This window comes from Siphateles boraxobius, unplaced genomic scaffold (genome assembly GCF_051911475.1).
Source record: "Siphateles boraxobius isolate OS27281-9 unplaced genomic scaffold, OSU_SipBor_1 7, whole genome shotgun sequence".
Classification (NCBI taxonomy): domain Eukaryota; kingdom Metazoa; phylum Chordata; class Actinopteri; order Cypriniformes; family Leuciscidae; genus Siphateles; species Siphateles boraxobius.
In genome coordinates this window covers 37,435,294-37,461,080 of record NW_027509197.1, presented here as the reverse complement: position 1 = coordinate 37,461,080, position 25,787 = coordinate 37,435,294, and the positions used below count along the sequence as shown (strand labels likewise).

At 37.7% G+C, this 25,787-nt stretch overlaps 1 protein-coding gene across 6 annotated transcripts in view; it reads right to left on the bottom strand.

The window, feature by feature from the left end:
* Positions 1-621: 621 nt before the first annotated feature.
* The window catches only part of grb14 (growth factor receptor-bound protein 14), an 83,830-nt gene continuing 58,664 nt past the window's right edge, over positions 622-25,787 (bottom strand). For 5 of the 6 annotated variants that reach the window (XM_077215840.1, XM_077215839.1, XM_077215841.1 and 2 more), the window contains 12 exons: positions 23,318-23,474; positions 19,728-19,849; positions 18,757-18,831; positions 18,366-18,503; positions 14,505-14,615; positions 13,336-13,431; positions 9,273-9,335; positions 7,010-7,126; positions 4,898-4,967; positions 4,712-4,799; positions 4,484-4,577; positions 622-3,545 (listed from right to left, as the gene is read on the bottom strand). In XM_077215840.1, coding sequence (XP_077071955.1) covers positions 3,399-3,545; positions 4,484-4,577; positions 4,712-4,799; positions 4,898-4,967; positions 7,010-7,126; positions 9,273-9,335; positions 13,336-13,431; positions 14,505-14,615; positions 18,366-18,503; positions 18,757-18,831; positions 19,728-19,849; positions 23,318-23,474 — 1,278 coding nt within the window. In that variant the 3' untranslated portion in view covers positions 622-3,398. Of the gene's footprint in view, positions 3,546-4,483; positions 4,578-4,711; positions 4,800-4,897; positions 4,968-7,009; positions 7,127-9,272; positions 9,336-13,335; positions 13,432-14,504; positions 14,616-18,365; positions 18,504-18,756; positions 18,832-19,727; positions 19,850-23,317; positions 23,475-24,504; positions 24,670-25,787 lie in introns of those variants that run through there. The other variant, XM_077215843.1, reaches the window with a different exon arrangement.

Below are 25,787 nucleotides of genomic sequence, written 5' to 3'. Positions count from 1 at the left end.
CTTTCACCCTTCTGTCCAGTTCATCCCAGTCCAGCTCAGTTGGGTTCAGTCTGACACTGAGCTGGCCATCCAGCATTTGAAGTCCAGTAGTTCTGGCATAGCCTGGAGGTTTGTTTCTGGTCTGTTTCTTGCTGTAGGATGAAACCTCGACCCACTGGGTGTATACCTGAGGATACAACATCACGCTGTGAGGAAGCTGTGGTGTTTTTGCTTCAGGGTGCCACTCGCTTTGTGCAAATCAGTGACTCTGGATGCAGCAAAAGATCCCCGGAGAATCGTTTTTCTCCTCCATGTTTCACTACTGGTGTCAGACAACAAGGGACCATCCGTTCACCTACTCAACAGTGTACAAAAAGCCTGTGTGATGTTTGATCAGTCCATCCAATCATCAGTAGACCAGCTGTGGTTCTTCATGGCTCATTTTCTGATTCAGAAATCACAGGTTTAAAAACATTTGACCTATTTATTGAAACCCGCAAAAATAATTATGTATGTTAGTCTGTGTGTATAAGTTTCTTGGGGGCTTTATTGCATCCTACAGATGATTATAACATATTTGACAGGCCATGGTTGTGTAGAAAATTAAATGCCAATAGGCCTATGCAAAATAAGACGAGATCATTTTGGGATGGAACAAGGTTTTTCAAGTTTATTTGCTGTCAGTGTCATTAAACATCAGGAAATAAAAGTACAAAAATGTGTTTCATATTTAAACAACATAGTTCAGTGTCGCACTGAAAATAATAAGGAACAAACATTGAATCTACTCTAAATGAACAGACACACGGTTAGCGAGGAGAAAACATTTGATCTGACTGGCATGTGCTGGAAATATGACTGTAGCTTTATGACTATGATTTTGATGCTTTAATACTGTGATTCAATCAGAAGCACATGCATGTCCAGGTCAAATTTCACTTCAAAAAATAGAAAAGAAAAAATATATTTTGCATAAATAGTTTATTTTATTTTGATGATTGCGTTTACCATAGTTTACAATTTGAATATCAAATTATTTTCTGCATTATAGTATTGAGAATTCCTGGGGAAAATAATTGTCATAAAAAATAATAATGTAATGCGGAAAACTATTTAAATTGAAAAGTATGGTAATAGTGAAGTAATCATCCTAAAATAATTATTTATGTAAATTAGAATTGATTCCCTCTATTTTTTTTCTTTTTATTTTCACATGAAATATGACCCAGTCCTTGAGGTTTTGTGAGATTTCACTGTACAGTTACCATGAAATAATGGTGTAAAAAACAATTCACATACACTCCAGCATTCACACAGCTGTAGAAAAAAAATCTGATCAGAAGTAGATGGATATGACAGCAATAACAGACCTAAATATCAAAAAATAATAACAATAGCAATAAAACAAAACTAACACTCAGAGAAATCTTATCATATACTGGATGAGCTTTAACATCAGAAATCAAAAGTTACCAGTGTCCCAACTACAGTGCAATTATGACCTTGGCCATCAGATTTTTTTCTTTTAATACACAGCTGTAAAACAATGTATAATATTGTGTTCGTTTAACAAGTCATTCTACAAAAAACATACACAGAAAAAATCAGAGAGGACGCAGAAAACACACCGATTGTTCATTTCTACAACAGAAATTGCAGCCCACGACAGTTATTTGGACATCCATGAATGTGCAGCTTATTTGTTTCACTTACCTAATTATTTATTACAGAAATGCTTTAGTCTACAATTATATTGGCTATTTAAAACATATCCTTGGTAATTCGTTTTTACATGAGCTCTGCCAGATGTGTTGTCAGGTTTGTTTTCATAAAAAATGAAAGTTGTGGAATCTCCTAGAAAAAGATCACTTTTGATCATTTTACTATTACAAATGTTCCAGTTCATGTGCATAACACCGTTTACCTGAATTCTGCCATGTGTCTCTAAAAATCAATTTCAACTGTACATCAATTGTTTGATCTGCCATCTGGCGTGACATGATTTGCCTCAGCCACTCAGCTTTTCAGAGTAAACCGTGTTTGCCGTCAGCGCTGTCGTCGGGAGGAAGTGATGCATTCCACAGCAGACGATGATGTCAAATGTTCGTGTGTTCGTTTGTGACGGGTCGCTGGTGGCGGGTACAGATCAGGACATTTCTCCCAACAAACACGTCCATTATAAAATACCTGAATTTTTCTGACGCATGATTAAAGGATAAAAAGGAACCCCTGGAAAACAGCAACAGTTTGAGCTTATGAAGTGTTCAGATAATGGCTATACCACATCTTTTACGCCGAGTGCAGACGGCACGGCTTTTTGTGTCCTGCAGAAAACATCAACTTTAAGTCACCTGTACGATATTTATCTAACTTGGGTCACGATTGACAGCATTCATTGACTGGGGGTTTTAGATCATTATGGTTTCACTTACTAATTGCTCTAATGTTTCCCAAATGGATGCTAACAAATAGCTTTAATCATTATAGACCTTTCTGACACCTTCAGAAATCGATTTTGTCTTCTTCTGAAAGTATAGGGCCTTTTCCCATTCTGCCATTTTCTCTATGTAACAAAAAAAAAAAATGTTTTTAATTTGTTTTGATCTATTTTAATATGATTATTTATTATTATTATATTTCAATGTAACATTTAATTGTATGTAATTAAATAAAAATATTAGCTACAATACACTTGTACGTTACGTGTGCACGAGTGTGAGCAATAAGTTTCTAGCTGCAGTTCACTTAACGGCCACCGGTGTCGCTAATAACATAGGTTTCTGAATTCTACATATGGCCCCTTTAATATTATCTAATAGACCTGAGCTAACATGAACTAACAATGAACCACTGTATTTTATTAACTAACAAAGATTAATAAATACTGTAACAAATGCATCGCTCATTGTTATTAAATGCATTAACTAATGTGACTTTATTGTAAAGTGTTGCCAATAATTGTAATATTTGTATATAATAATGATTACATTAAATGTTACATAAATACAATAATAATAATACACTTGTCGTAAAAAAAATAAGGGGTTGTAATTTGTACCTTATTCGTGCTGAAAGAAATATTTTACCCAAGAAAAAATCATAGCATGTGCACCCGACTTTAGTTTGTTCACACCAGACGGTCTGCCTTTAAACATTAGCTTTGATTGATAGCTTAATAAGGTGTTCTCATCCACACTGAGAGTGTTTGTATCAGGATATAGTACGTTACACATTGCCGCACCACAGATGATCATCCCTTGGTGAATATTAGGGTCCTCAAAAGTCCTTTAGTAATTCTCCTCCATATCACACACATAGAGTTCAGACCCTAATGCTCATCAGAGGGTGGACAGTGAAACTATACAGGATAAAGTCGGTTTGTGTTTCCTGTCCAAGGCACAAGCTGATGTCCAGAAACCTCAGAGGGTGATGCGGGCACAGTGATGTTTGAGCTTACAGGGAAGAACGCCTCTGTTCAGCTGGTAAAACTCAACTAGTTGCAGAAGGTCAGTGAAGCGTGTGTGTCCGTCGTCCAGACTGTAGAAGAGCTCGCTGTTTTCTTCAACCTAACACAGTCACAAACACATTTAGAGTGTTACATCCACACACATATTTTACAGCATTATACGTACAATTCTCATATTTTTGGCAAGAGCTGTTATATTTGTCTGTCTGTATATGACCCTCTTAATATGGTGATTTTGCCCTGTTAAAAGCACACAAAGTGATACTCAAATCTCTTGACTTTATACTGTAATTATAGATAGATAGATAGATAGATAGATAGATAGATAGATACGGGGCTGTTAAATGCTTGACGAAAGTTTTAAGGTAAGCTATTATTTTCAGTGAAACCCGTACTCTCTTTTCCCTGCTCTCTCTCTCTCCCCCATTCAAACACACACACATACAGTACGAACACACACTCGCACAGAAATGTTTTGTCAGCACTGCTCTGAAGATTTTATCAGTAAAGTAGTTTAAAAACTTTGACAACAATGACATTTCTCTCTAGCGAGGTAATAACGGCGCTGATCTTGAAGCAGTTACACTTACAGTTTCGCTATTAGTAGAGACGCTGCTGCCGAACACTGTTGAGAGACTCGGGTAATTCACACACGTGTAATCTCTCTCTCTCTCTCTCTCTCTCTCTCTCTCTCTCTCTCTCTCTCTCTCTCTCTCTTTCTCTAATGTAGTTATTAATGCAGTTATTATTCTATCAATGGCTCAAACCTCCATTACTAGCTATAAAATTACATTTTGGAATTAGCAACGGAAGCTTGGAATTAAATGCTTAAGAAATTAGTCCAACACGCAAGAGAGTTTTAAGGAAAAAACCTGACAAATGTCTTGAAATACATCATTTAAACAATGTTTTGAGGTGTGGTAACCGTAGCATTAGCTGAAAAATTACATTTTCTCATACATACATCACCACCTCGGGTGTGCATTATTTTTCTAATAATTCAATGGCCCGTCGTCAATTATTCCTTGCTTGACTTACCGGTACAATCTGAAAGTGTTTGATTTTCTGCGTATGGCACAGTGACAGAACAAATGTTCTCGGGTTACTTTGGCTGTCCCTTACCAGAAACACCCTGGGAAGACAGATATTTACAAATGCAGAAGCTTTAATTCAAGTTCCATCAAAAGAACAGAAGTTAGAGCTCATAATTTCCTTCATCTTTTGCGATAAATAAAACAGCATTTAGGTAGATTTAAATGAACATACCCATCGATGAGGCCCTGCTGACTGATTAATTTTTGAGCCTCGTCCCGGGACAGTTTGCTGTGAAACCACGGCTGAGCCAAATGGATGGCTAGAGAAGGAAATGACATCATTATGTCAGAAAGAGGGAGGAACATCACTTTTTTATTTCTTCTTTTACTATATTTTTGTTGCCGTGTCTGTGCTGACCTATGTTGGACATGGAGCTCTGAGAGGCGGATGGACTACCGTGAGAGCTCAGTCTGTGGCAGCTTTTCCTCTGGAGAAGAACAAGAGAACACACAGATTAAACACTTGTTACACACTGCATCACAAAGCACAGCGAACATGCAGAATACTGCATAGTTTACACTCTATACTGCCCATGTTTTTATACTGTAAATTCTAAGTGAAAGCGTATGCATTATCCAACACCAAATGTTTCAAACAGTATGATACATTTAGCATGTGCATTACATGCACACCAATACACAGATAACTACCAAAAATCTCTATTTTTAAATAACCCGATTTACATGCAATTCAATTACCTGGCAAGAAAACCGCATTTACAAGTATGTCAGCAAAAACTTGCACAGACTCATTCTCCTCTCATATTTGAAGTTTCTACAACTGTACCACTTGTCCTTTGGCTGCACAACGAGTTTGCGATGTATAGTTCTCCTCCCTACTGCAAAACACTCGCTGAAAGTGCTTAAATCTGCAGTATAGGACGCTTTCCTTTCACATAACTCACATGCGCACTTCAACACTTTAAAGGTATAGTTCACCCAAAATTGTAAATTATGTCATAATTTACTCCCCCTCAAGTTATTCCAGACCAGTATGAGTTTCTTGCTTCTGCTTAACACAATTGAAGATATTTTGAAGAATATGGGTAACCAAACAGTTGATGGATCCCATTGACTTCCATAAGCCGTGTTTCCACCTCATGACCTTTCCCCAGGAACTAAGGACTTTGTAATGGTACTCCGTGCGTTTCCACTGCAGGAACCAGGGTCTAAATGAAGTTTCGGGTAAATATTTCCCCCTCAGAAAGTCCCTGTTTGCGAGGTAGTACTTTTTTAAAGCTCAGGAACTTTCAGGGGTGGGACTTGGGTGCTGAGCATGCTGATTGGTTGAGTTCATGCCGCATTTAATTTCAACCACCATTTTTTGTGGTGCGTGCAGTAACAGTTGTTTGCTATTCAAATCAACAATGGAGTTTTAAAAAAAATATGACCGATGGATCGACGACGAGGTTCAGGCTTTATTTAGCTTAAATTCAGAGGATGAAATCCAGCGGGAACTGTAAAGTAACGCGCAGTCGTATGTCACCGGACTATTTGCCTAATCTTCACGGTACTTTAGACCGCGGACAGCAACAGGTCTGGGGAAAAAAAAGTTCCTGGGACAAATTGTTACAGGTACAGTAATATCGGTGGAAACGTTGCTATAGTAGTTTTCAGAGCTGCCAACTGTCACGCAATCACCGTGAGACTGACGCAATTGACCGTTTTCACATGCTCTCACTCCACACATCCATTTTCTCACTCAGAGAAAAATTGCGAAGCAAAGAGGACACTGACACCGCGCAGACAAGATAAAGCAGGTTACTTTTGATATGAAACCAATTCTCAGCTCTCAGATTCTGTCAATTTTATTAAGAAATTTAAACAATAAATACCGTTTTGGCGCTTTTAAATGTGACGTGACATATCTGTGACATATCACCCAGGCTAGCGCCTGGTGGCGCGTGAACCGATAATCTACCAATAGCCTACCAGTCATTGCACCTTCAACCAGCAGCTCTGATTTCTGTTCTACTATGGAAGTCAATGGCTACTGTCAACAGTTTGATTACCAGCATTCTTTAAAATATCTTCTTCTGTGTTCACAGGAAGAAGGAAACTCATATAGATTTAGAACAACTTGTGGGTGAGTAAGTGATGACAGAATTTTCATTTTTGGGTCAACTATCCCTTTAAAATTAGGTTCCATTTGTTAAAATAAGTTTTCTGCATTAGTAATGATGAAAAAATAATATAAATATTATTAATTTCAACATTTACTAATTCATTATTAAAAAGTTGCATCCGGTAATATTATTTAATGTACCTGAGCTAACATGCACTAACAGTTCTTTGTTAGTTAACTAATGGGACCTTAGTGTCAAAGTGCTATAGCTCATTATATATACTATACACTGCATTAAAATAAAGTGAACTGAGAAACTCCAATGTTGTTTTCGCTACTTTACACAGACAAACTAACTCTGTGCACAGTTGTATCTAGTGTGCGTTGTGTGTGTGAGGACGTTACCCTCCACGACAGGCCCTCTTCCACAGCCACTGACAGCGCCTCTGACGGGTTCTCGATCACCCGACCCTTGTGTCCTGAGAAGTCCATGGCCACCAATGAGTTCTCAGAGATACTTCTCTGAAAACACACAAACATACAAAGTGAATCTCACAGAAAACTCAAACAGGTCGCAGTTCACCCCCCAATATCCAGAGTTTCTGAATTTTTCCCAACCCCGAACATCACAACAAGCATGACATCTAGTTTAAGATAAAATATGTGCGCATGAATAAGAATTATGATGTAAACTTGATTTTTCACACCATCTAACCACATCTGTACTCTGCAGTCTCGAAAAACACATGGATTCTGATCATTAAAACAAAACATTAATCTGGTTATAGATCATTCTTTAGGACTATTCTGAGTCGAGAAAAAGCACATTGATTTATATAGCACTTTATGCAATATAGACCGTTTCAAAGCAGATTCATAGTAATAAACAGGAAAATAACTGTCATCATTAAACCAAAATTTACAATTCTTATTATTTTATGGAATTTTGCAGTATTTATTATAGATTATTTATCAGTGCACATCATTATTCATTTTTAAATCATGTCCCCTTGTAATCTTTAATCAAAATAATTTCTCCTCACTCTTGCAGCGATATCTGTAATCTTCTCTAAAAATCTATCCAATCAATTCTCCATGGACAAAATCAAGTCCCGTCCTACATTTTCTTCTTGTTTTAGAAGCCGTTTCACTCAGATATACGTCACAATAAGAAAGAAGAGACTATCGCAACTTCGTGCCAGTTTTAATGACGGAAAATTAATCAATTATAAAACAAATTCAATTTCAGCTGTAAAGCAGCTCTACAGAAGATAATGTCATTAGATCATCTACGAATTCTCAAAAACTACAAATATTCGCCTGAGATCATCTACAAATTCAGAGCCAGATTTGATTTGCTCTCTCTCTCTCTCTCTCTCTCTCTCTCTCTCTCTCTGATGGAGCAGGAGGATGTTATTTGGAGAGGAATTTTGTTATTCTTATACATGAACACTGGTTACTTTGTTCAGACGCCTCTTAAGGATTTTGAGTTGTGGGGGCTTATGGCTGTGCTGGTTTTCAAGAGCACACTCACTTATCTAACAAAAGAAGCATTTCCTTTTCACAGTGATCCCTATAGTGAGAGAAGCAGTGATTATGACTTCCGAAAGGTCCTTAATCTCAGTCATGTGTTTCTGTCCATACAAACACACTAATACACAAGCTGCAAGGGTTTACAACACTGGATGACAGGATAATCCACAAAGACACAAGCTTCACCTCATTCTGCATCAACTGCTTCTTTGTGTTTGAGTAAGAAAGTGAAAGAAAGTAAATACAGACACGAAGAGCTGAATCTCACGAGACCTCATCCATGTTGTGCCTCAAAATCAAAAGAAATAAGAAATTATATTTTGCTTGAATGTGAAGCTCTTTTTTTTTTTTTAAAGCTGCACTGATTTGCATTGGGACATTATTTTCATGATAAACAAAGAAAAGTGGCTGCGGCCTCAAAACATCTGGAAAACAAGTTCCTGTTAAAGCGTGCTACTTTTCATGTTTTCAGAAATGGGGTTTTAATCAACTGGGTGATAGTTGAGTTGAAGAATTGAATTGTTGACTACTATTTTGAAGTTGTGTAATGTAATGTGTGAAGAATGAAAGTGAAGGAGTAAACAAGATGGATGAAGTTCACTACTTTGCTTACTAACTCCTGACAGATACTACAATAGTGTCTATGGAATAATTCATTTATTGAGAGCATGAGAGGAAATATGCAAAATTGTCAATGAAAATAATGTCAATTCTCATTACAGTAGTGCAAAAATGTAATTCTCATAACTGCAAAAAAGAATAAAAATAAAATAAAATTAAATAAAATTTTCTTTTATTGAATTTTTATTCTTATTGCCGTTATGAGAATGACATTTTTACACAATTATTGTGTGTTATTGTGTGTCTGCATTGGTGTGTAGATGCATAATCATTCATGTGTGTTGGAATTTCTGGGAAAAAGTCTAGCATATTAAAAGCCAGACAGAGCAACATGTTCCCTAAAAAAACTCATGTTTACTTACCCACAAAACATTTCTTGAATTTTTAACCTTTAATGTCTTCTTTATAAAATTTCAGAAGTGAGTTCTGATGAAATGTCAAGGATGTGCTGAGCAAAAATTACAGTATTTCAGTGCTGGTTTCCACTCTGTATGACTGTGTGTCTGGAGCTCACCATTGGAGAACTCTTCTGCTTTTGATAGGGCTGGATGAAGTTCTGGTAAAGCTGCATGCCATACTGTAAATAAACATACAAACAGATTATAGCTCTGTTCCATGACACACTGTCTACTGCCTACATATACCCAGGACACATCGAAATCAAAAAGGAGATTGCGCCTTTGCTGTAGCAAAACTTTGGAATAGTTTGCCTAAACATATTAGAGACGCTGCTACTGTGCAGGATTTTGTGCACGCTACAATGCTGCAGTAATTCAGGCAAAAGGAGCTCCAATTAAGTATTGAGTGCTGTTCATCTCATACTTCTCATACTTTTCAGTTGGCTGACATTTCTAAAAATCCTTTTTTTTGTATTGGTCTTCAGTAATATTCTAATTTTCGGAGATACTGAATTTGGGATTTTCATTAGTTGTCAGTTATAATCATCAAAATTAAAAGGAATGAACACTTGAAATATATCAGTCTGTGTGTAATGAATGAATAATATCCAAATTTCACTTTTTGAATGGAATTAATGAAATAAATTAACTTTTTGATGATATTCTAATTATATGACCAGCACCTGTGTGTGTTGCCCTGTGTGATTCTTCTTTTTAGATTAGATCTTTTTCTCCTTCTTTGTTCTGTGTTACATTGTAAAGCACTTTGGTCAACTTGTGTTGTTTTAACTGTGCTATATAAATAAAGTTGCTATTGCTATTGTTACATAGGCGCCTGCCTTCTGAGGGAGCTTCCTAACTGAAATAGACCCTCATACGTGTCTGATTTAGAACGTTCTTGTTGTGTTTGTTATTGTTAAAACAACACAAATGAGAGTTGGGACAACGATGGGCAGTTCTTCTCTTGTTTTACTGTGCAATACTGAATCACAAACTCTGAGAACACAGGTGTCACTTTGGGCAATAAACTGGCCAACCAAATTGTAACCCAGAGTTAATCTAGAGTGGCCGTGCAGTGCTTCTGAGTTTGCTCTGTGTATTCAACTCAATACACTACAGTTCTAACAGTGTTGGAGAAGTTATCTTCAGTAGCTTTTTTTACTAGGGAGTTTAGTTTAATTACAGATTCATTTCTATCTAGGGAAGCTGCAGTTAGAAACCAGAAGAGTTGCCGGAAATCTAATTGAAAATGAATGGGAGCATTCATACATGCAGCAACCAGAAGTCATTAATTTTCAATTAGATTTCTCATTCATTTAGATTTCTTAGAAGGTAGCAGAATCAGGATGACTACAGTGTTTATGTCAGGAGTGTATCTATAATAACTCTGTTTGAAAACATAAGATCCCGAGAAAAGAGATGGCGTTAAACTACCTCATGTCTCAAAGCACATAACATTACAGTAATAATGAACGTAAACAACTTACAGAGCTCTTATTTGTACCACATGACTGCTGCAGATTCATTGTGGTGTTGATAGTGTTGCACTGTAAAACATTTCTAACCTCTCCAACTCAAAATTTTTACTAGTGACCGGTCAAATCTTAATTTTTCAGTTGGACCAAGTGAAATTCTGCAAATTGAATTTTATCAATTAAATCAAACTTGGGCCAATTGAAACATTTAGATGTGATCAGTCACTAGAAAAGTTCGAGTTGGGAGGTTAGACATTTTTTACAGTGTGACAATAAAATGCGTAAATCCTAGTCTGAGGACGTGACGTCACCGGTTGCCACGCAGCAAAAGTGCTGATGACGTGTGATGTCTGCGCGAGAAGGTGCGCGGCGGTATGAAAATTAGGGGTGTTGAAATTAATCGTTTCTACGATGCATCCCGATGCAGACGAGGACGATTCGTTATCGGTCCAGTAATAGATCATAACCGTTTATAATGTACTGACGCTTTTCTGACGTCATTTATCGCGTATGTGCTTTATCGCGGTAGCATACAATGGCAGAGGGAGGCGAGTCGTGAGTGCGAGTAATTAAAAATGCTCCAGCTACTTTAAAAGCCTACATCTTTTATGAACAACCTGGTAAGGTCAACCGAATCCACAGCCAAAAACAAATCATCCACCCGCCCCAATTATATTCTCTAATTTAAGTACTGTCTACTACTGTCTACACTTTTGAAGTAAAATTGAAAATTGAGGATGCAGTGCATCGTAATGCAACGCGATATCGAATTGAACTGAATCGATGACATGATAATCGTAATCGAACCGAACCGTGATACCAGTTTAGGTTCACACCCCTAATGGAAATACATGTGTTAACAGGCAGATAGGACATCGTATCGGACCGAATGCAATGATTGGACAAACAATTTTTTGGTCCTGAGACTTCCACAGAAGATCTATATATACATTATGATATATTTACGTTTTAATATTTAGACCACTTCTATTATTGAACGCGATCAGGATGTGAAGAGAGTTTCAACCAGTATAAATTGCCTACCCTATCTTTAAAATGCTGTATATATAGGCAGCTCAATAGGCTTTAACACAGATCCTAAGATTGGGTTTCTTCTAAGGGTTCAGTGTAGGGATGGCCCGATACCATTTTTTTTCAAACCGATACGAGTACGAGTATTTACATTTGTGTACTTGCCGATATCGAGTACCGATACCGATATTTCTACCGCAAAAGTAACTATAGGCTCCCAGAAAAGAAGACAGAAGACTATTTTAGAACACAGGTTAGAAGACTGTTTTTATTTTCTTCTCTGCTTGTTTTAACAAGTCTAAAAATAAATAATAATGAGTAAAATAATAAATGTATTAACACACAAACCACTGTTAATTTAACATAAAAGCAAGCAGTTACTGCGTGCATGGTCTGACATGACTGAATGCGCCCAAAGTGCGCTCCCTTAATAGTCTAATTCCTAAAAAGCTGACAGTTCATCGCGATCTCACACATCTGTTATTATCAATGAAGCTGACTGCACAATGCATCTTTCATAATATCCACACTTTGTTTGTTATAATTAGAGGATTTGCCAGCATACAGAATTCAGCACTGAACAAAAAAGTTTTGAGAAGTGAGGGGAGTCTATCTTAAATGCTTCTGATTAGCCATTGCGTTCAAGAAATCAACACACATGTCTGTGATTGGCTACATCGCTCAACGCTGCAAACATGTTATGAATAGAAACTCTGGCCTGTAAATCGTTTCTATTTTGTTTTAGTTGTTCTTCTTGCTTTTCTGCAACAGATGAATGAAAATCTATTAGTTTTAATATGTTGTATTCATAGATATTTCTAGTTTGCGGGAGTCCCGCGAATCGTTTTATTCTCCCGGAACCCGCACACACAGAGTGAGTGCATTACCGCTCGCGCTCGGCCATCAGATCTAGTGCCGCGCCACACTCTTTTGCGTTGGGAGTGCACGTCCCTATGCCTCAGTTCACCTCGACAAAGCACTCGCGGTGGCCAGTTTCGTTTCGCAAAATGTACGTGGTATCGGGGCGTGGTATCGGCGAATTTTTATGAGTACGAGTACGAGTATATGAGGACAGTATCGACCCGATCCCCGATGCCAGTATCGGTATCGGGCCATCCCTAGTTCAGTGTGACCACTGTCACTGCGGGATACAATGGGAACAAACCTCCCAGAGAGAGACAGAGAGAGAGAGAGAGAGAGAGAGAGAGAGAGGATGAGGAACACTTTCTGCTCTTCTGTCCCAAATATACCGATATAAGAGAAACTTTTCTGCCCAAATTTGAAGCCTTGATCCCATCATTCTATGAACCGAGTGACACTGAAAAAATGTCCTTCTTACTCGGAGAAGATGTTAATACAGCTGCACTAGCGGCTAAATATGTGCTAGCTATTCACAACGCCAGAGACAGCTAATTCTCTAGAGTGATCAAATGTATTTATTTATCTATTTATTAAGATAGATTGTGTTTATTTATCTATCTATTTATAATGCTACATATGACATGATTTATACATATATGTTTACTGTTTGTTTTATTATTTATATATAATATGTTGATGCTTTGGCAACATTGTGTTACACAGTCATGCTAATAAAGCTAATTTGAAATTGAAATTGAAATTCAAGAGAGAGAGAGAGAGAGAGAGAGAGAGAAAGAGAGGGAGTTCTCACCTTGAAGAGGCGCATGGCTGTAACCCAACACGTCCTGGTTTGCTCATCATCCGCACAGAGCAGTTTCAGGTCACGTGCAGAATTTGACTTGCTTGCCTGGATATGTAGAGACATCAAACCCTTTAGAGCTCAGTTTTCCTTTCAAGAGACCATTTACAAAGTATAGCATATTCGCACATGCGCAGTCTTCAAAAACGGTACTTTAAATCTCTTATCAAGCTAAAAGACGTAAATGACATTTGTATGTATCCTAAATAAAAAACACAGGTTGTACTGAATGTCAGCTTGCTTATTTTGCTCAAGATAAGGATTTATTAAGTCCACATGTCATGTGAACTAGAAACTCTGCTTCTAACCACAGGTCGAGAGCTGTCGCTACCAGCCACACACGTTTGCAAATCTGTTTGCGAATGTTCGTTGGAACGATGGTTTCGGGAAACACCGACTCGTTGAACTGCTGATAACGACGGAACTTGAGGACATAGTAGGCTAACGATGCTTTTGGGAAACACACCCCTGTTTAGTTCCTGTCTCTATGAAGCCCCTCCTTCTGAAAATCACACTGTGCTCTGATTGGTCGTGGTCGAGTTGTGACGGAGTGGGGCCTTGTATTGCCTAATATTTTTTATGATGCTAAAGTGTATAATTGATCACTGTCCCAGAAGCTTTGCTCAAGTTTCATGTGTATTGTATCTCTATAATGTCTCTATCTTTCTCAAATAACTAAACAGCAAGAATTATTACACCTCCATTTATGTATTTACTTGGTAAGTATCCATATGATATGCTGTACAATGCACAGTCAATTATCGGTCATTATGGCAAAAATAAATATTATCCTTCTACTCATAAAATTCACCCTGAAGTGCATTTACTATTATTCTCACTCACATGTCAGAGCAGAGATCAATGTAACGCTAAAGACACAATACAAAGTTCACGAAAGATAAGAAGCCAGACAGATTGTTTGATTGCAGTTTTATATAACCCACAATAAAACAATAAATATGAGACTTATGAGGCTTATTAAATCATAAAGCCACTCGTAACACTGACCTCGACTGCTGCGGTTGTGTATAATTCAGTATTACAGTGAGATTGATTATAAAGCATGTGAAAATTCCCCCGAACTGTGTGTGATTTCCTGAAGATTATTTGCATTGAATTACCTTCACACAGAAGCCGTAGTCTGTCGGGCCGCCGTAAACTTTTTTGGCTGATAATAATGTGTAGACATCACTGTCACTGAACTCTGCAATGAACTGCAAGTGTCTGGGTTCCTTCAGAAAAGAGAAAATAAGAATTATAGTAATAGAAATAATGCAACATCCAAAACAAACTTCATTGCTATTTATTCCTAAATTAACCACTAAATTAGAAAGCAATCTATCAACAAAATGAAACATGATCAGAATTGTTTTTCCAAAATTTCTAAATATATACAACACATCATTACTTTCAGACAATGTTTAAATTTTGTGAAATAAAAATCTCAACAAGGTTGCATTTATTTGATCAAAATACAGTAAACCAAGTTATATTGTGAATTATTATTACAATTTAAAACAACTGCTCTCTATTTTAATACATTTTAAATATAGTTTATTAATTAATTACTCCAGTCTTCAGTCACATGATCCTTCAGAAATCATTATAATATGCTGATTTGCTGCTCAAGAAACATTTATTATTATTATCAATTTTGAAAACAGTTGTGCTGCTTCATATTTTGTGGAAACGAAACTACATTTTTCTCAAGATTATTGAGATTATTGATGAATAGAAAGTAAAAAAATAACAGCATTTATTTAAAATAGAAATCTTTTCTATTATTTGTTATAAACTATAAAGAATATTATTTAAAGTGTCCTTGATGAAGAAAAATATGAATTCCATAAAAACAGTATTTGAACGCGTGTATTTACACACACACGCACACACACACACACACACCGTGGATGGTATAAGTGAACACACCCATGCTAAAGTTGACTAAAAAGAGGAATAAAAATATCATCTTTTGGAAATTGATCTTAATGCCTTAATTTAAAAAATGAGGAAAAATCCAACCTTTAAGGACACCAAATAAATAAATAAATGTGCTTCCTTAAAATACAGGTTGCATAAGTCAGGACACCCCTATGTTAAACTCCCATAGAGCCAGGCAGATTTTTATTTTTAAAGGCCAGTTGTTTCATGGATCCAGGATAATATGCATCCTGATAAAGTTCCCTTGGCCTTTGGAATTAAAATATCCCACATCATCACATTCCCTTCACCATACCTAGAGATTGGCATGGGGTAATTTCATGTAGGCTGATAGCTGGTATGATTTGCATTGAGAGATGATCTTATAGAAAGTGCCCCGTGCCAATCTCCAAGTATGGTGAAGGGTCAAAAAAAGATGCATTAAATAAAAGGTCACAAGAAAAAGCATACACTTTCCTAGACCGGACATTATTGTAACACACACACACACACACACACACACACACACACACACACACACACACACACACACACACACACACACACACACACACACACACACACACACACACACACACACACACACACACACATATAACTATTTAAAACTGTAATATAGAATATTAACTTCAAAATGTCATCTATCATAATACAGTAAACGGGTGAGCGTATGTGAGAGGTCTGTGCGTTCACATTCATTCGTTCCAGCATTAAGCCTGCTTTAGCACAGAATAAATCCAAACGTGTGAGATATGAACGGCATCTCACAGACCGTCAGGACACGAGCGACACGCATGGAATTTGTAATGTTATATAGAGAAGAGTATGTGTGAGTGTTCACAGACACATAGAGACAAAAGAGTTGACCTGTGCACATGAGGAGGGCTCTCCTCAGAAAGCCACCGGGAATCCTGTGGCACGGGGTTAGGAATCAAAACATGATTCTTATTCAGAACACTTTCAGGCCGTGTTTCTTGCACTGGTTTGTTGAAATTCAGCTCACTTTGTCTCAAAGGCTGCGCTCCTGCTGCTCATTTACACTTCCACATGCTTTCAAATTGGTTATCAAAAATACAAAAGTATCTAAAGTGGATTTGAGAATATCTCTCAGCTTTAAACCTCATTGAATTTGTTATTTCACACGTTTGAACTCTTTTCCAGAATTTAAATCAATGTTGAAAGCTCAAACCGGGACTAAGGCAGCTGTCTTCTCACCCGCTCAGTAACACTGAGGGTGTAATATGCATATCCATGGCAGGAGATAGCATGGAAATGTGTTGCAATGACAGGAGCTTTATCTCAGCAACACTGCTAGTGAGGCGAGTCAAAAGAAAAAGAAAAAGCCAGAGCGAGACACCAAAGAAAGAAAAGCAAACACACACACACACACACACACACACACACACACACACACACACACACACACACACACACACACACACACACACACACACACACACACACACACACACACACACACACACACACACACACACAATATAACAGATATCTTTCTGCATTTTTACATTTTCAAAAAAACAAACAAACAAAATTGTGTATGATTTATACACCGTTTTTCTCATGGGGGCCAAAAAATGTCCCACAAGGTCAAATATTGCCATCCTTGTCGAGACATTTTGTCCTCATAATGTAGGGTTTACCAGGAACACAGACACACACACACATAGGCGTAATTAGCGGATGGGACGGGTGGGACATGTCCCCACCACTTTTTGCCAGGGTCGATTGTTAAATAAGAGGCGATCTGAAATGTGTTCTTTTTGAGATCAAGTGACCAAAGTGCTCGTTGCTGCTGCTATCATCAGTGGCGATGATAAAGTGCTCTGTTGTGACTCTCGCACAGTCTTCGCACGGTCGCACGCTTCAATCCGTTGCGGTAGAGACTATTCTTTACGGTTAAATCACATAACATAATGCACATAAAAACGTGTCCCTGCTTGATGTACAACCACTAATAAACAATTGGTTTTGATGAGGAAAAAAAGCTATACTGCTTAGACTAGTGCGGATTAGAGCCCAGAACCTCTGACACGCTTGGCAAAAGTTTTGCCACTGGACCATTAAAGTACATGGAGATAATAGTCGGATCTATGTATTTATTCACGTGAAAATTCTCTCCACTAACAACATATATTAGATCTCATTAAACGACAAATTAAACACAATGTACTAATGTAACAGTACAATGTAATGTAATTTTTGTAAAATATTAATAAAAAAAATTATTTTGTAAAATTACACATTTTCTTTTTGTCATTTCCTTTTCCAATCAAGCTAATTTTTTCAAATTATGCATTGAAAATAACTTGTTGGGTGTATTTATGATACATAAAATGCTATTTGAGATGTGTTGGGATCTCCCAGAACTCCTCTGATGCATGTTACAGTATGTCCACTCTTGCACACTGTTGGTGGACGCATTAAAAAAAGCAATGAGTGTATGGAAAGTGTTTCATGAGAGTTTATTTTCTAAAAGTGCCCACAGAAACAGCCTGATATCATGAAGTGGACAGCGAGTTCCTCTTATATCCTGAACAAAAGCTCTATTGTGGTAAAAAAAAAAGAAAAAGAAAAGAAAGAATGAGGGTAGTGCTGGTTGGCACAGTAGTGTGCAGGTACACAGCTCACCTGTTGTGTGACTTTGAAGGGTTCAGCACTTGGCATACCAGGAGTGTTACACAAAATCCGGCTCTACAAGTTATACTGTGTAAAGCCCCATAAATCTGCACGGTTAGATCTGACTATCACATCTAGACTGCATCAGATAAGAGTCAGAACGACAGCACCTGAATGAACTCCTACAAACCAACAGCTCTTGAACTTCTGCATAATCTCGCAGCTCACGACGCATTCTAGACGCACGGCTCACCTTTAAGGGAATCTATTAAGTAAGAGCAAGTGGTATTGTGAACAATTAAAGCCAATCCCTGCAGACTTTATGGCATTGAGATCAAAGGACGGAGAGTTTTAGCGAGCCAGAAACTGAGCGCCGAGCAGGTGTGTGACGGATCTGAACACACCTTTGATGTGCCCTTGTTGGAGAAGTACAATCCTGATCTTCTTAACACGAAGTAGAACTTCTTCCATGATTTCCTGCCATGCTCTTTGGCGTGGAGGTACCCGTGAATCTCAGGACAAGAACTGGAACTGAGGAAGGTCTGCAGGAGGAAAGTCACACACAACATGCTCAAACAAACCCTTTATCCAACTCGTGTATATATATATTCAACTAATTTCATTAATGTTAATAATTAAATTAATAATAAAAAGTGTATGTGTATATATATATATATATATATATATATATATATCAGTATGTGCCTGTGTAAACACCCAAGAAAACTAGCTAGCAGAAAAGAAAAAGAAAAAATGACTATGTACATTTAATAATAACAATATGAAGATCATCACCTGTATGAGTTGTGAGTGGTTCATGATTCCATTGGTTTCACTCGATATAGACACCATGTGCTCTGGGAAAAAGTCCTGCAATGACCCAAAGAAAAAAAAAACATTCTCCATTATCTTCACAAAAATAACTTAATAAAATTAAATTAGGTGAATTTTATTTGTAAGCAAACAACTCTCCACTGACTTTTTTTGTTTTTTGTTTACTGTTTGTTTCTGTCAAATAAACAAGTGCAATTTCTCAAGACACATATTCAATCTGTCAGGAGACATTTTATGTGTGCTATGAAAGAAATCCCTTAAAGCCCATTTGTTAAATCCACCATTAAGATCCTCGACCTTTAAAATCACAGGATTTAGTGATCTGTGCTTGATTACTCAGGCATTACCTTGAATTCTTAACCAGTACAATTAAAAAGCCCTATTGTGTGTCTCAGTGTTTCAATCTTTAATGACCTTGAATAGGTAACTCTGGATATTTGGCTAAGCTTCAGCAAATCAATTATACATTACCAGGGCGACAGCACACACACACACACACACACACACACACACACACACACACACACACACACACACACACACACACACACACACACACACACACACACACACACACACACACACACACACACACACACACACACACACACTCACACACACGTTGGTTTTTTTGAGGTTTCCATGTTTTATGGAGAATTTTCATAGACATAATGATATATTTTATATTGTACAGACTGTATTTGCTATCCCCTAACCCCAATCCTACACAACACAGAAAACTTTCTGCATTTTTACATTTTCAGAAAACAGTGTATAATCACTGATGATAATCACTCTGAGTATAATCACGGAGTAAGATTTATAAGCTGTTTTCCTCATGGGGACCAAAAAATGTCCCAGCAAGGTCAAAGGTATTGCCGTCCTTATTCTAGGGAATACTGTACTGAATTACCAGAACAACACACACTTACAAGAGGCTTCTTGAAGAACTCGTATTTGGCATAATTCTTCCTGAAGTACAGACAGCATTGTGAGTCCATGCCCCAGCCAGACTGAACCTCCATAACTGACTCATGGTCTTCTATGGTTCTCTCTGGATAATCAAAAACAAAAGTCAGTTTAGTGCATGCTCATGAATTACCTTACATGTGCACTGAAGCAGATTATGTGCATTAAAGAACAGACTCAATCGCAAGCACAGCTGTCAATCATGATGTTACGCCCCATTTTTATAGCATCAAATAACTGACTAAAACCAAACTTATTGGGAAAACGAACACTTGAACATACATCTGTATGATAAGAACAACCTAAAATGACAGAATCTTTGGAAAAAAGTGTAATTGGATTTTTAAGTTTGTCTCGCGTCCCATTGGATTATATGGAGAGGGCGGGATTGAACGATGACCTATACTCCAGCCACCCACCAGGGGCATCGAAATGTTTTGGCTTCACTTTTCAGGACATGTATTTGTGATTTCTTTATTTAAAAGGGAAAATGCACGTTCATCAACATGAGTACAAAGTCCAACATGTAAATGTGCCAGATTTAGCCATACAGGCTAATATTCATCTGCAGTCCCTATAGCAGGTTGATGATTAAAACACTACAACAATACAATAAATACATTAAAGAGGTGTATAGGCACACATTAGAATGCATCAACAACACAGAAGCACACACAGAAACACCACTATAGCGATGAATACAAACACATTATTCTGTATTATGGCAGCATATTTGATTTGTCAATAACCAATGTTTTATATATTTGGAGAATGATTTGATAGATGTGATGTTCCTTAGTTCTGTGGGTATGGTATTCCATGTATGAGCTGCTCGAAAAGAGAAAGCTGACTGTCCAAAACGACTTTTTCTACCTGGTATTTTACAATCCCCTCATGTGGATGCTCTGGTGGATGAGTTTAGATTACATGTATGACACACTCGCTTTGAATTCTGCTTATCCAATCAAAATAGTTCAGTTCTTTTGATAATATGAGATTTTACTGCCCTCGTTTGTTTCCAGCTTTCAGTTTTGCCATCCCACCTCTCCGTGAGCTTGACGGATTAATTATTAACACTCTTTTCAAAAATTATGCCTTGATAATAAGCAACCTTCAATAGTAGTGAGAATGATGTGCGGGGGAGCTTGTTATTCCACTTTATCATTAAATATTATTCAGTTCCTGCAACCCTAAATGCATGTTTAATGACTAAATGGAAAGCATCTGTTTAGAAGCAGCCATCTGGAAGAGATAGACTACTGTTAGTGTTATCTAATACTAATTAATTCCCATAGCGTTACTGCAGTGAACAGCCAGAGATCCTCACTGCTATAATGCAATCATGTTCTTTGCATTGGCTATGACCAAATGAGCTACGTCATCTCCGTGATGTTGATGATGCTACATTTGGAGCTTAATATTTTCTGCATTTTAATGTATATTTAATGTATATTAATGTATATCTGCTCTCAATAATCTCAATATTTATAAAATGATGCAACTGTTGTTCAGCTGAAGTCAGTTCAGTGCTTATTCCGTGCCGTTGTAAAGATCATCAATTATTAAAGTAGTTCATTTAATCTACAAAGCAGTTCTGGAAAATATGATGTCATCGTCCAGCTCAGTTCAGTTCTCATAAAACAGCATCACCACTGTCAGATCAATAATGCTTTTTAATATTAAGTGTCTCCAACTAAGCAAGCCAGAGACGAAACATAGCCATTGTGTTTCTCGATACGTCATTTTACGCGCGTCTGCCAACGAAATCCCTTCATAGTCAGAAGTCAGAGATATCAAAGTAGGAATATACCAAATCTGATTTTAAAATGAACACAGCATAATCAAATGGCATCTTTTGGAAACTTATAGCTCAAAAAAAGTGCATGATTGGTAATCATCAATTATTTCCTAGTCTCACTCATTAGGGAAAAAGCATGCATCAAGATCCCAATTTGGGCTGTTCTGAATGGAGACGACACACAGGGATCCTGGCATGTGTTCCCACTAGCGCAGCTACCTGTGTGAAACTCCAGCAATGAGACATGTTACCAAGAAGATATAAATAATGTAGGTGGCTTCTTTAACCCCGGGAGGAGGAACGCCCTGCTTGAATGTGAGCAGACGGAGGCTGTTAACTGGCTCATTCACACCAGTTTGGAAACCAGCATGCAAAGCCTGTGTTTAATTACTGTATCTGAATCACTTCTCATCAGGCTGGAACTAATGCCAGGTTCAGATTACATGATATCACCCTGATTATGGCATGATCCATTTGACGTAGGGCATGGTGATTCGTAAACAACAATTGGCGTCGGGAATGCAAGAATCGATCGCTTTATAGTGTGTCACAGTGGAAGACAACCAACAATGACATCCCGACAGAAAGCAGCATGACTAGCACGATGGGTTTCGTCCCACCTGTGAAGCCAACCAATAGGAGCACAGAAGCTCTTCCGTACACAGCTTTCAAACACGGTGAAACGAAAGAGAGATTGTGGTATTGGTGCTGCTACTGTAGGAGGAATTATGTAATGGAGGAAAGATTCGAAGAGCTCCCGTCTTTATGATGTTTCCTCGAGAGAATACCACGACAGAGGGAAAAATGATAAATGCTGGTGAACGATAGCAGAGGTGCTTCATTGACCCGTTGAGTACTGGTAAAAAGCATTAGGCATTGTTTGTTTATGCTCTTGTTTCCCAAAGTCAGACGCTAGTTACGCCTTCTCGGCAAAAACGGCAGGCGCTAATTGTTCGAGAAGCAGAGTGTAGTTGGACATGTTTTTCGTCCACACCACAGCAAGATTTAGGAAACAAGATCGCATAATCTGACAAGGAATCAGACAAAAATATTGTGTAGTGTGAACCGGACATTCGTGAATGAATCATTCAGACCAGTTTTGTGAATTGGATCAACTCATTCATTCAAAAGATTCAACTCAAAAGAATGAATCAGACATCGAATCAGACATTGATACTACTCTCATGAACTCTCATCAATGCGCAAAGGAAAGTTAGGGCAGATCAGTGTTTTCGTTAAATGAAAAAAAAAAAAAAAAAAAAAAATATATATATATATATATAAACTTAAAAAACGTTTTAAGTTAAAGTACTTCTAAACCTAATAATGAAATAAAATAAATTAAAGCTACAGTAAATAGCTTAATAAATAAAAAATATAAATAAAACACTAATCGAAATGACATAACAAATTCATTTATTTTATTAAATACTATGATAATATATAAATCATGCTAAAATAACACTAGAGTGGATATCAAGATTTTGAGTGAATAAAATACTTCAGAAAACTTATAGCAAATAATGCATATGGACTTTTATGATACCTCTTCTCTAGAATCAGAATGCACATCCTTCTAATAATAATCAGTTTAAAATGATGATGAAAGGTTTTTCTATACCCTTTATTTGAACTGCAATACATTCGATGACAAACAACACACCAAAGTATTCAGTTCATCCATTTATTGCACTTTTTTTGCTTACGTTTTTGTTATTGTTCAAATGCTTGTTGACTCAGAAAAGAGCAGCTTACCGATACTCAGATGTGGGATCTGCTCGAACAGGGTCCAGCTGTGATCATCGATGCAGTGGTTCTTCAGGATGAACAGCTGGCAGATGTCCCGGGCAGTGATGTCACTGGGCACCTCCACCGCTCGGCTGGTGTTGTCTTCACTGTACACTTTGATTACCTGCAACCAATGACAACAGAAAGAGGTTTTGACTATTCAGAATGGAATACTAGCTTACTGCTTACTAAATAGCACACAGTATGGACTGTTTAAAAATGAATGAACAAATTACACCGCAGTTCAAAAGTTTTTACAAATATTTTTGAAAGAAGTCTCTTCTGCTCTCCAAGGTTGCATTTATTTGATCAAAAATACAGAAAAAACAGTAATATTCTGAAAAATTATTATTAAGCTGAATTTTCATCGTCATAACTCCAGTCTTCAGTGTCACATGATCCTTCAAAAATCATTTTAATATGGCCACATGGACTTAAAACTATTCATTTAGCATTTTAATCCATATGGGTGTGCAATAATTCTTTTACATTTTTTAACAGGAAAGAGATGCAGATATATTTTCCAGTTCATTCATCATCCTGAAAATGGAAGGTCAAGTCCAGCGCATTGCATTGTGGGATACAGTACACCACATAAGCTCTGCAGTAAACTGAACCTTTTAACAAATCAGAAAATTCACATACTATGCACAGTACAGCAATAGTAAGAGCAGAACGCAAGCATGCTATTCTGAACACAATCATGGATTCACAGTTTTTCCATGTAAAGGAAGAGTTTAAAAAAACGACTTAATCTGTCACACTGCAACAAGCTCCTGCCATTGCACCTTTCTAGTGATGACCATTGGATACACACAATCCTTTACTATCCCACAAGGACATTCTGAACTAAATTTCACTTCATGCCCTATATACAGCACGCAACAACCCGTTCATTCAAAGTTCAGACAGCCTGTGCTGCAGGAGAAGTCATGAATGTTCCCTTTCATGAGCGCTGGAGTTCCCTGCTACGCCTCATATGATGCGCTGAAGAACCCAATATAATTCCTTTTAGAGCTGTTAGAGTTTTGAGGAATTGCTTTCCAATGATCCCACAGAGAAACAGAGCAGCATTTCAAACCTCTCGCATCGATTTCACACATGCATATACACGAAAACCCCCCCAAATAAATTGGTATTTCAGTGCAACTTACCCCTGTGCTGGGCGCCAGGCAGGGCTGAGATTTGGGACAAGCTCGGCAGCTTATGTAGGGCTCTGCGCACAGCATTTCTCAAGAGTTGAGTGAACATAAACGCAAGTATCAGCCGGGGATCAGCGAGCTTCCTCTCTCTCCGCAGCCGAGCTCAAATGAGGTAATTAGAGAGAGCTCCGCTGATGCATGTCACCATGGCTCTGTCCAATCACCTGCCACCGTTTATCCAGCGGGGGTGAGTCCCGCGCCGGCTGCCCCCCGCGTACACACACCGGAGGGGGAGGGGGGGCAGAAAAGTCACAAGATTTGCCCCACCTTCCTATTCACACTATCTTGACAGGCCCCTGCCCTCTGCATAAATCCCAGCCAGCAATTAGAAAACTGCTGGTTAAATGCGAGACCTGACGGGTCAACCCGGACTGAAGTTGCACAGGGTGGGTGAAGGGCGAGAGACAGCGAGAAAGTGACTCACTTCTGCTATGCAGTACATTTCCATGTCTTCTTCATTTATTTCATGAAATCATATTTGTTTGTTCTATTTAATCATAATATTAAAGGTACAGTTCGTTCAAAAAATTAAATGTTGTCATTATATCTCATTGCTGTTAAAGAAATATCTTCCCCACTGCTGTGTAGTTTATTTTAATGTTATTTATACAGTATTATAGTATTTATCCATATTTTGAATTACACATTAACATCATATTCAGTCACTGCATGCAGTGTGTGTGGTCGAGCAGTGTGGCGAAAAGATCATCCTTAATATCGGGTCAGAAAACAAGATGAGTAACACACGCAAATCTATATTGAGCTGAGCCAAATTATCCGGTTCGGTTCCCTAAAAAGAGCTGGAATTCCCATCATGAGGAAACGGCCAATCAGTCACATGGATTTAATGTGCGCTATGTCTGAATGCGTTTCTATCACACATTATTTGCATTAACTCTTTTTCGCACAAGCCAAATACCAGCTCAAGCGAACGTAAAAACTTTTGCGGATTAAGGGATTTTTTCCGCGAAATTTGCCGTTTCCATCTCTCGTTTCTGACGCGATACTACAAAATGCACATAAAAACAGGGTGATGGAAACATAGCTATTGATGTCAGTTCCTGAATGACATCATCATCCAGGAAATTACATCATTCTGATGGGAAAAAAACAGCATGGACAAATTTACACCTGGTATTAAAATGCATTTTGGGCGATCGGCTCACAAGTGAAGGAAGCAAGTAAACAGGGTCTAAAAGGTTTTGAGCTTGTCCACTTTCAACCACTTCCAGAGG